Source organism: Oncorhynchus mykiss, chromosome 6 (genome assembly GCF_013265735.2).
Source record: "Oncorhynchus mykiss isolate Arlee chromosome 6, USDA_OmykA_1.1, whole genome shotgun sequence".
In the NCBI taxonomy this organism is placed as follows: domain Eukaryota; kingdom Metazoa; phylum Chordata; class Actinopteri; order Salmoniformes; family Salmonidae; genus Oncorhynchus; species Oncorhynchus mykiss.
In genome coordinates, this window is record NC_048570.1 from 54,290,902 (window position 1) to 54,303,170 (window position 12,269).

General features: G+C 40.9%; 1 protein-coding gene across 1 annotated transcript in view; it reads right to left on the reverse strand.

Moving 5' to 3' along the window:
- The window catches only part of LOC110526925 (SH3 and multiple ankyrin repeat domains protein 2), a 245,405-nt gene that overhangs the window by 165,405 nt on the left and 67,731 nt on the right, over window positions 1-12,269 (reverse strand). Inside the window, exon 2 of the mRNA XM_036981764.1 lies at window positions 4,413-4,640. Coding sequence (XP_036837659.1) covers window positions 4,413-4,616 — 204 coding nt within the window. The 5' untranslated portion in view covers window positions 4,617-4,640. The remainder of the gene's footprint in view (window positions 1-4,412; window positions 4,641-12,269) is intronic.

Genomic DNA, 12,269 nt, shown 5'->3' on the forward strand with positions numbered 1-12,269 from the left:
TTCAGACACTTTACTCAGTACTTTGTTGAAGCACCTTTGGCAGCGTTAACAGCCTCGAGTCTTCTTGGGTATGAAGCAACAAGCTTGGCACACCTCTATTTGAGGAGTTTTTCCCATTATTCTCTGCAGATCTTCCCAAGCTCTGTCAGGTTGGATTGGGAGTGTCACTGCACAGCGATTTTCAGGACTCTCCAGAAATGTTTGATCGGGTCCAAGTCCGGAATCTGCCTGGGCCACTCAAAGACATTCAGAGACTTGTCCCAAAGCCACTCCTGCTTTGTCTTGGCTATGTGCTTAGAGTTGTTGCAATGTTGGAAGGTAAACCTTCGCCCCAGTCTGAGGTCCTTAGCACTCTGGACCAAGGTTTCATCAAGAATCTCTCTGCACTTTGCTCTGTTCATCTTTCACTCATCTCCCAGTCCCTGCCGCTGGTGCAAGGCGTGATGCTTGGCATTCAGGCCAAAGTGTTCAATCTTGGTTTCATCAGAAACCTCCTCCTCCACAGGGGAGATGGGAGAACAAATGTTTGATTTGTTTTCAAATTCTTTGTGGTCTGTGTGATTTGTGGGAAATATATATCTCTAATGTGGTCATACATTTGTTAGGAGGATAGGAAGGGCAGTTCAGTTTCCACCTCATTTTGTGGGCAGTGGGCACATTGCCTGTCTTCTCTCGAAAGCCAGGTCTGATGTGTGACCCTATCATGTGGTAACCTCTCTCAATAGCAAGGCTATGCTCACTGAGTCTGCACATGGTCAAGTATTTTCTTAATTTTGGCAAAGTCACAGTGGTCAGGTATTCCGCAGTATAACTCAGGTTCATAGGCGCATGATAACAGCATACAATAGCTGTACGATTGACAGGGGGCATTCAGGGGAGATAGAGGGACATAAATTAGGTTATTTACATTATGACTGCCAATGCCCTTGGGACAATGTACACTTGCAGCAGCACTACGACAACTCAGTGACACAATGGTAGGGATTATATGAGCAGGGCTCGGGACACTGATAAGTGTGGTCTTATCAGTGTGGTCTGGATGTAGGTCCTCTTGGTGTGCGTCCTCTCGGCGTGGGTCCTCTAGGTGCAGGTGGGGGGCCTTGCTGGTCTGGGCGGGCTGTCCGATGCTCTGTTGCTCCTGTGTGAGGTGCTGGGGCTGCTTTTGTGGGCAATGTCTTTCAGGGTCCTTGAAAAAGTAGGGACTGCTGGTTTGTAGAGGTGGACCTGGTCATAAAGGCTGTTCAAGTTCAGGATGGGGTACGGTGGGCCAGGTAAACATTTGGTTTTTGTCACGACTCCTACCGAAGGTGGCTCCCCTTCCTGTTCGGGTGGCGCTCGGCGCCCGTCGTCACCGGCCTACTAGCTGCCACTGATCCTTCCCCCCACCCCCCCTTGTCTGTTTATTAGTTACACCTGTGTTTCGTTAGGTTAATTAGTTGGGCTTTATTATCCAGCCGGGCCGCCTGCTGGGTGTGCGGTATTGTTTTATGTGTACTCTTGTACAAGCCTGTAAGTCACAGTTTTACGTGTACGTGTGTTGTTCGGGACTGTTTAGTTCGCCTGTGTTTTGGGGCATTTGTTTGAGTGGCGTCGTTTTCACCTGTGTGGTGAATAAAGAAGTAGCGCAACTCTGAACTCTCTGTTTCCTGCGTCTGACTTCTTCCTCCACTATACCCCGGGCATTACAGTTTTGAGGCACAGTCATGGGAAATGCTTGAGTTTACCCTCTGTATGGTACCAGGGTGAACGTCTTTCGAAGTAGCAGGGTGGCGATAACCACTTGTGCGTTGGGGAAAGTGAAAGAAGCTTTTTCAATCACTCCCTTGAGTGCTGTGGCCACCCTTTCCTGCTGTGCACACTCTCGCTCTCTCTCTCTATCAATTCCTAGCCTAATGCTTGCCTTTTATCCTGCCTGCCAAGGAAATTCTCAAATGCATCAAAGGAATACCCACTATCCTGGACACATAGTCTGTTACGGATAACTATTACAATTCACATTGCTGTGGTACAATAACAATAAAAAAACACTTAGCCACTAAATAAATAAAAAATATTCACAATTCGACAACAATATGCCTTAGGACTAGGGAATCAAGACAAATAAACTCACTTTTTTAATATAGCAAATTCCTTCCAAATAAATGTAGTTCAGTGTTTCACATACATACATATTATTTACAATGAATTTGTATGACATATGTAATATCTATTACATAATTATGATGAATATTGAAAGGAATATACATTCACACATTCACACAACCCCCCAAATACTTTGACCAACAAATATCATCTAAAAACTCAATCTATCTGCTTTGAAAGCCACCAACATTCAATAGCACTACTAGATCCATGAGATACCAGTTTTAAATGTCATCATATAATGAATGTCATGTGTTATGAAAGCGTGGGATTTAACATACAGTGAGATTTAAAGATGAACAATCCAATGTAATCTAAGTTCATGTGCTATGTCCATGCTTCCTATGACAGTGTGGGTTCAACTAAGGGTTTGGACGTACAGTTAGCCTTAAAAAATCATTCAATTCAATATGCAATCAATCTCTCTGCTCATGTACTGTATATCACTTCCATCTCCCTACCCCACTACTTTCATTGGACTAGTAGAAGAGCTAATGCCTACATTGATTAAAAAATGTATAATAATAATTCAACTGTATTTTTTAACAGGGGAGTCCCATTGAGACCAATATCTTTTTTGGGTAAATCCATTTGAATTCAATTACTTTTTGAGAGCACCCCGTTTGATTTGAACAAACTTTCCATACATGTTTGCCCGTTGTAGAAGTACTCAGAAAGTTACTTTTTGGACCTGGATTCCAAAACACGCAAGAGATAAAGGTGCTCAAAGTTGACCTATTTTGCATAACCCACCATACCAGAAGACATCCATGTCTTCATGACTGGGAAAGGTAAACGGTGGAGATTTATATAATTTAAAAGCTTACAAATAGGGCTGTCCAAACTATCTTTTTTTATGTCATTTTTTTCATTTAAAAGTAAATTATCTAAAAACGAACTCTTTTTTTTTTTTTGTGGCATATGTTGTAGCTTAAAACCTATTTGACATAGTTTGAGGTTTTTGTGTTGTGCCCGCTATCGGTTGAGACACAACATGCTTTTGAATACAGGGTGGGTGTCATGTTTTGGCTAATAAATGTAAAAAAAATTATACCCACACTGTGTTCAAGAGCATGTTGTGTCTCAACCTATGGCGGCCACAACACAAAAATGTCAGAAGATGAAAAGTATGGTCTAAGCTACAACATATGCGAATCTGAAAAAAATCTAAGTGGATGTTTTTAGATAATTGACGTTAAAGGTAAAACAAATCATTACTTATGTTTCAAGACAATAGTTTGACAACCCTGTTGATAAGCTTTTGAATGATATCAAACTCAACCATTTCTATTTCCCAGTATTGAAAAATGGGTCAACTTTGAGCACCTTTATCTCTTGAAGTTTGGGGCATTCAGGTCCAAAAAGTCAATTTCCAACCACTTTATGGGCAAACATGTCTGGATTATTTATTTTTTATCAAAAGGGATGCTGTCAAAAAGAGATTGATTTCAAATAAGCAGCAAATATGGAGTTAGTGACAGAATTACATACATCAAAGGAGGGCGCACAAGTAACGCAAAAATACAAAAACACAACTAGAATTAAGCAGATATTAAGCAGAACTGGCTTCAAATGCTATTTGAAACCTTTAAAATACTTTTAGCGTTTGCTTTAAACTGCCCGGAGTGTCAGACTTATATTTGTGCAGCTATTCTGTTGGTTTCATTGCAACAGGCATGTCAATCAATCCCAGCTCAAGTATTTCAAATTATTTAAAATTGTATTTGAACCCAGGTCTGGTAATAAGAGAGGAATGGGGAGCGATATGCATGTCCCCATAAATTTGTGAGATACACACACCCCACTGCCTTATTTTTTCTATTACGAAACAAGGGTTGATAGAAGCTTCCCTTAGATGAAAAAGTCTATACGTCAACGCCCACAGATCGTTCACACTGTGTGTGTTCTCCACCAGGCGAAAGGATGCAACACAGCCAGGATAATGGATGGCCAGAGCTGGCTTAAAACAAAGGTATTATACCAAAGGGAAATGAGAGAAAGGATGTTAACAAGTGTAATCTAAGACTTTATCACTTGAACTTCTTTAAAAACCCTTTGAGTCAGTCTATGAGTCTAGGATTAAACAGTTCTATCCTTTAAAAAGAAAAATGGGTGTAAAAAAACCCTCCAAAGGTACATCAAACATTTCTTTCTGACTCAAATGAACATACAACTCCGTTGTACATTCCTGAGTAAATATAGGCAAGCATACACACACACACACACACACACGCACGAACACGCGCAAACACACACACACACACACTCACTGTCTGCTGCAGGTCGGGGATGAGGACGCGGACAACCAGGGAGTGAGTGTGTATGTCGTCCATGCGTCTTGGGGTCGGCTCAGCGGTGGCTCTTATGGTCTCGTAGATGGTCTCCTCACGGGAGCTGTCAGAGGCGGAGTCCACGGAGTAGTCAGAACAACTCTGGGCCATCTCATCCTCACTGGACGTGGGACTCCGGGGCATAGTCAGTAGGCCAGACGAATTCAGCTTTGGAGGAGTAGAAAACTATGAGTAAACAACTTAGAAAAAACAACTTTGAGACGAATCCTACATTTGAACTTAGTCTCTCTCCCATTGACATCAATACATGACTAAGTGAAAATATGACGTTAGAAGATAAGCTCTAATATAAGCTCTAATAATGCTCTATATACAGTGGTTCCTCCTTTAAAAGTTGCGAGTTTGCACTTAGAGGTACCCAGCGTCACGGCTTCATTGCTCCAGACAACCACAAGGAGGAGTTAGAGCACTCATTATGCATTTGGGTCCCAAGGGTTTTATATGACCAATCATCAAGTGGTTCCAATTACAAATTTTGCCTCGAGCCACCCTTGCCTTGTGGCGTTCTTCAACAAAGATGGCTGACAAAACATTACGGTGGAACCAGATGTAAGTTGTTATAACGTCATAACGAGTCAAGCAAAAACATTACAATTGAGAGAAATATGTTAGTTAATGTAGAGACAAACGTTTGTGCATATTTTTTTGTCATAAAGTTCATTTACGAAAATCGCTATTTAGCAAGTTATCTGACTGGCTAACATTAGCCAGCTAGCTAGTGTTAGGTGAATGAATTTGTAATTCGTGTTGTTTAATGTTTTAGGGACTCCTGAGAAAACAAGCAAACCAGGCTGTCGTCTTGTGAAACAGTGGATGTAAAGAATCTAGCTAGCTAAAGCATTTACTGCAAATTGAATGTACAATTGTGTAAGCTTGCCTTGCAATGCAGCTGAAGTAACAAAGCTAGCTAACTATTTACTTGCTTATTGTGTCGTGGAGAATAAAAATAACTGTATGCCTATGGATGTGTAGCTAGCTACAGTATGTAGCCGATCTGTGTATGAGCCCTAAAACGTTAGGTTCTGAACTAATATTCATACCAATCTATGAACCTCAGCTATCATAGCTGTTGTATCAACTTCAAGTCTGAATGGCATGAATGAAGCCTATGGTTAGAATAGAATATAATAATTTTATTGTGCCAAGGATGTAAGTCCTATACACATGTACTGTAGTTATTACCACGCATGAGATTCCCACATTGTAGCCTGTACATTGAATATTTTCACTGATCATGTACTCTACCTTGGCAAATAAAGGTGCAGTTCAGGTATGAATCTCTTGAGACATTATTATCTTATTCAGTCATATCAAACTGTGTGTCTGCATGTATGTATTACAATTATACACTTCCAACAGTGTTTACTAATCCTGCTCCTGGGACATCAATGATTACACATTGTAACTATGCAATAGACTATAAACATGATTGATTTGTAAGTCATACATACAGAAAAAAAAACGATGCATATCTGAGGTCACAGGATAGTATTTCAATGAGATACTTAATTTCAACCAGTGGAGAATGTGAAACGCTTTATTGAAATAAGTTCATTATCCAGGTGTTACAAATACATAAATTCAGTATAATTATGATAATTGTAATATTATAAATACAAGTCAATCTGTACTTCAATGCACATATGACGTGAATTATGAAACGAGGAAGAAAGATGAGGTGGGGAGAGAGGTGTAGAAGACAGAGAGGGAAAGAGGTAAGAACAGTGGCAGACAGCATATGATTCATGAATTACAGTGCTACTCTAATATTCTCTCAGTTCATCACAATTGCGGTGTCTCCTAACCAGTCTTGGGCCCCCAGTTGGCCCAAAGGTTATCGTAAGGGTGGGTGAGGTGGCGATGACAAGACTGGATTCCTCTCTCAAAACATACCTGCAGATGAGAGAGCATGATTAAGCCTTGTTTTTTTTACTCTAACACAGTCATTCATCTTAAATCAGGTGTTGAATTGCAAAACTGACCTTGGATCATTAACTCTGGTACTACTACATCTCTGTCTGTATTTCAATGTAAAGCATCTCTTTAATAATACTTCCTGTTGAGCCGATCATGCTGTGCCCTCTGTGTCAGCCAGTTCAGATGCGGGAGGGGTTCACCAAAACAGATGATATAACCTAGAGGATTTAGGGAGAAGGGGGAGAGGGATGAAGTGAAGAAGAGATACTGTTATTGTGTGTGTGTGTGTGGTCTCACCTGGTGTCCACACTAAGTGGCTACAGAGTACTTTATGCTGTGCCCTCTGTGTCAGCCAGTTCAGATGCGGGAGGGGTTCACCAAAACAGCTGATATAACCTAGAGGATTTAGGGAGAGGGATGAAGCGAAGAAGAGAGACTGTTATTGTGTGTGTGTGGTCTCACCTGGTGTCCACACTAAGTGGCTACAGAGTACTTTATGCTGAAAAACAGACACATGAGGACAAACAATAGAAGATAATGTCAATAGAAGATACTGTATGTGACACAGACACCTATCGGAGTGTACCTGAAACATTTTAAAATAGAGGGCTATGTGTCTCACCACCATGACTTGGCAGAAACAGATAGTCCAGTGAAAATGACTGTGTTTATGTGGTGTAAATCTGAAAATTAGCAGCTGACATCTTAAGGGTATTTTTAATTAATGCATGTGAGAAAGGTTCCATGTACAACAGTTTAATTACCTCTGGTTATGAACACTTTTACCAGCAATAAAGCTTCCACAGCCTGTTTCTCGGACAGTAAACATCTGGCAATATTTACATTTTCGACCCCTTGATCAGCTCGCTCTTTGAAAGTAAAGAAAACAGCTTATTTTTTATGGATATGAAAGCAATAACTGAGATATGACCGTTCAATCAAAAGCAGCAGATGTCATTTTTAGGATACGTCAATACAGCCCAGTGCTGCTTACCTGAGATGCCATCTTCGTAGGTGTCCGCTTTCACTTCCTTCGTGTCCGAAAAAGTTGCTTTCAAAACAATTATTTTTTGATTGAAAATAAAAAAGGTTTTGCTCTCGACAAAAAGACACCAATGTACCTCCATAGCATATAACAATTTGCCTGTGAATAACTACACCTTCATACAAACGTGCTACTGTCACAAGAATTCTTGACGCACAACCGAAGATGCTGCCATATCCTGCCAGAACACCCACAAGCGAGCCACTCAGGAGCAGAATGATGACGTGTGGAAGAGGGAAAGGAATGAGATGGGAACAGCTATTTGTTGCAAGTTGGGGAGGAGGGCTAATATCTGAACAATAGACTATTCAACCTTTACTAAAGAATAGTCTAATAGCTGAGCTAGGTGTGAACCCCCCCCCCCCACCCCCCCCCCCCCCCTCCTATCACAGACCAGATTTGCCCTAACGACCAGGGGTAGCTTGCTACTCAATGTAATAAAGCAATGACTTTTCAAATAAGTTACCTTACACGTTATGTTGGCTGTCCTTACGAACGACATAGCATATCATTACAGCAGTATGTACCAGTATGTTAGCTAGCTAACTAACGTTTGTAGTTATACATCAAACTTGCCAGTATATTAACTATAGGCTATCTAACTACCCAACGTTTATTGACTTGATTATTATCGTCATTCTTAGCTTAGCTAAATGGTGTAGTCTGTGCTTTCTCAATGGACATTCGGGTGCTTTCCTAAATTAAAGTAAAAAATTCACCCAAGGCTGACAAACGGCTTACGAATGCTGGAACACTAGCGTGAGCCCATAGCAAATTAATGGAATCGAACGTTCGCAGAGTCTGTTTTGACTGGAGTGATGCTTAGAATTCCATAAAAAAATGTATCCCTTTTTATTTTACCACAACAATCTGTTCTTCGGACAAAATTGGAAAAAAAACAACTTGTGTAGAAAGTAAACATCCGCACCTCGATGGTGTCAACTGTGCTTATGTCTGTGTAATGAAAAAGTAGAGAAAAAATTAAAACTTCTATTTATGGTCTAGCAACTGATGACAAATGAGCTCGCTGCCAAGACTTACATACAAAGAGGAGATTCTCCTGATTAAAATGGTGACCGTGTAACAGTTTTGCTTCCGTCCCTCTCCTCGCCCCTACCTGGGCTCGAACCAAGGACCCTCTGCACACATAGACAACAGCCACCAGTTACACCCAACTTGAAAAATATATATACATACACATTGCGAAATATTTGCCGAAATAGACAGACATGCCTATATTTCCCCCATAGGAAACAATGGGAAGACCGCAGAGTTCCAAAATTATTTTTGTTGTTTCCATTTTGTTGTTTCCATTTTAACTATAAAACAACATGAGCAGGTCTCATTGCCAACAATAGCGAAGCAGGCATTGTGAAGTTGAACAATAAGCTGGGAATAGAATGTTCGGAAGGCGAGTTGGAGCCACAGTGCTCAATAGAACTAATAGGAGCTGACAGGGTGAAAAACGCACAAAAATAAGGCCTGTTTTTTCGCGATTTCTTCAAAACGACGGCCTTATCAGCTCTGCTAGGGCGGGTAAAATGGTCAGAGTGGTCTCATTTGTGTCTGGAAGTAGCTAGCCAATGTTAGCTTGGGTACTTGACTGCCGTTGTAAGGCCAAAACGCTCAAATCAACCCTACTCCTCCTCCTATGATTCAGCCAGTCAAGATTCAGGGCAGTTCTCTCAATTTTAGGCTGCTGGGCAGATTGTACAATTATCTCAGGTTAAAGTGGTCTACTACCAAAAATTACTTGACATACCTACTGTTGTATTCTAAACTTTGAACATTGAGATATTAAAGACATCATAGATCAGACGCATAGTATATAAAGGAGTGAGATCTGTAGAAAGACAGTGGCTGTGGAATGTGTTGGGTGGACAGGAGGAGATCAGGCGAAGGAGGAGTTGAGGTCAGGAGGTCAGGTCAAATCCCCTGCAGGGAGGGATAAGGGTTTATTATCCTGTTACCCTTTTCCTGTGGAACCATAAGATGTAAGGATTGGAGAGAAGGAGGAGTGTCTAAAGTGGGGTATATACAGTGGGGCAAAAAAGTATTTAGTCAGCCACCAAAAGTTCTCCCACTTAAAAAGATGAGAGATGCCTGTAATGTTAATCATAGGTACACTTCAACTATGACAGACAAAATGAGAAAAAAAATCCAGAAAATCACATTGTAGGATTTTTTATGAATTTATTTGCAAATTATGGTGGAAAATAAGTGTTTGGTCAATTACAAAAGTTTATCTCAATACTTTGTTATATACCCTTTGTTGGCAATGACAGAGGTCAAACGTTTTCTGTAAGTCTTCACAAGGTTTTCACACACTGTTGCTGGTATTTTGGCCCATTCCTCCATGCAGATCTCCTCTAGAGCAGTGATGTTTTTGGGCTGTTGCTGGGCAACACGGACTTTCAACTCCCTCCAAAGATTTTCTATGGGGTTGAGATCTGGAGACTGACTAGGCCACTCCAGGACCTTGAAATGCTTCTTACGAAGCCACTCCTTCGTTGCCCGGGCGGTGTGTTTGGGATCATTGTCATGCTGAAAGACCCAGCCACGTTTCATCTTCAATGCCCTTGCTGATGGAAGGAGGTTTTCACTCAAAATCTCACGATACATGGCCCCATTCATTCTTTCCTTTACACGGATCAGTCGTCCTGGTCCCTTTGCAGAAAAACAGCCCCAAAGCATGATGTTTCCACACCCATGCTTCACAGTGGGTATGGTGTTCTTTGGATGCAACACAGCATTCTTTGTCCTCCAAACACGACGAGTTGAGTTTTTACCAAAAAGTTATATTTTGATTTCATCTGACCATATGACATTCTCCCAATATACTTCTGGATCATCCAAATGCTCTCGAGCAAACTTCAGACGGGCCTGGACATGTACTGGCTTAAGCAGGGGGACACGTCTGGCACTGCAGGATTTGAGTCTATGGCGGCGTAGTGTGTTACTGATGGTAGGCTTTGTTACTTTGGTCCCAGCTCTCTGCAGGTCATTCACTAGGTCCCCCCGTGTGGTTCTGGGATTTTTGCTCACCGTTCTTGTGATCATTTTGACCCCACGGGGTGAGATCTTGCGTGGAGCCCCAGATCGAGGGAGATTATCAGTGGTCTTGTATGTCTTCCATTTCCTAATAATTTCTCCCACAGTTGATTTCTTCAAACCAAGCTGCTTACCTATTGCAGGTTCAGTCTTCCCAGCCTGGTGCAGGTCTACAATTTTGTTTCTGGTGTCCTTTGACAGCTCTTTGGTCTTGGCCATAGTGAAGTTTGGAGTGTGACTGTTTGAGGTTGTGGACAGGTGTCTTTTATACTGATAACAAGTTCAAACAGGTGCCATTAATACAGGTAACGAGTGTAGGACAGAGGAGCCTCTTAAAGAAGAAGTTACAGGTCTGTGAGATCCAGAAATCTTACTTGTTTGAAGTTGACCAAATACTTATTTTCCACCATAATTTGCAAATAAATTCATAAAAAATCCTACAATGTGATTTTCTGGATTTTTTTTCTCATTTTGTCTCTCATAGGGTTATTGGTTAGGGTTAGGGTTAGGGCTATGATGACAATTACAGGCCTCTCTCATCTTTTTAAGTGGGAGAACTTGCACAATTGGTGGCTGACTAAATAGTTTTTTGCCCCACTGTACATGTTCATATGCCAGATTGTATTTACTCTAAGTATGTTTGCACCGTTATTGATATGTGTGCTCAAGGTTATTCATGTGTATGTAGCATCTGAAGACGTTTAGATGTTAATTCATGCTGTTAAATGTTAATTGAAAAGGATGTGAAAGGGCTTCTTCCCATTGGTCAGATGCATGATGGATATTGGTATTCAAACCCTGTCATTTATGTGTTTGAGAGTGTTAAGGGAATTTTTATCAATGATGACTAATTATGTATACATTTCAATCAGGACTGACTAGTCCAAATGCTATTATATACTGTACATATATGAATTTTCTCTCTTGCTCCCATTCCCAATTGTATATAATATAGTCAGGAGTTTAGTAACAATGACGGTCTGTTCCGTTGTACAACTGAATGAACTGTCTCCAGATGGCAGGGACGGACTATCTCCAGACTGTCTAGAATGCTGATTTACAATGACTGACCTTGGCTTCAGGTGAGGAGGGAAGGCTCGAGAACTATAGGGCCTCTCTACTAGTGTCATGAAGAGATAGAACATTTAGAAAACGCTGACGTCATTTGCAGTTTATAACCTGTGGAAAAATGTGTATGTACCAGTACTCTCTTGAATTAAACGCTGTTACCTGACTTTTAAGACCGGGGCTCTGTCCATTCTTATAAAAATACTGGGTCTTATAATCCCTTTAGAATGCATTGACAGAGTATTGAATTATGATTGGGAAATAATACAGAGGAATTTAGAATTCTTCTAACAGAGAGACAGGTGTGGACAAGACAGGGTAAGATCGGCATGGGCAGGAATGATTGAAGCCTGGCTTTTTGTTTGAGTCGATTAGGCCTACTTTTTGTTCATCGTCCTGTTTACTTGTTTTTGTAAATACTTGTACAGTCGCCGGCTATATTCACTTTTTATGGCTGCAATCCCACTAACGGGATAAGTGTCATCAACAACCGCTGAATAGCATAGCGCTACATTCAATAAATAAAATATTTATATTCATGAAATCACAAGTGCAATATAGGAAAACACAGCTTAGCCTTTTGTTAATCCAACTGTCGTCTCAGATTTTGAAATTATGCTTTACAGCGAAAGCAATCCAAGCGTTTGTGTAAGTTTATCGATCGCACGACAAAACATTAAGTACACTTAGCATCA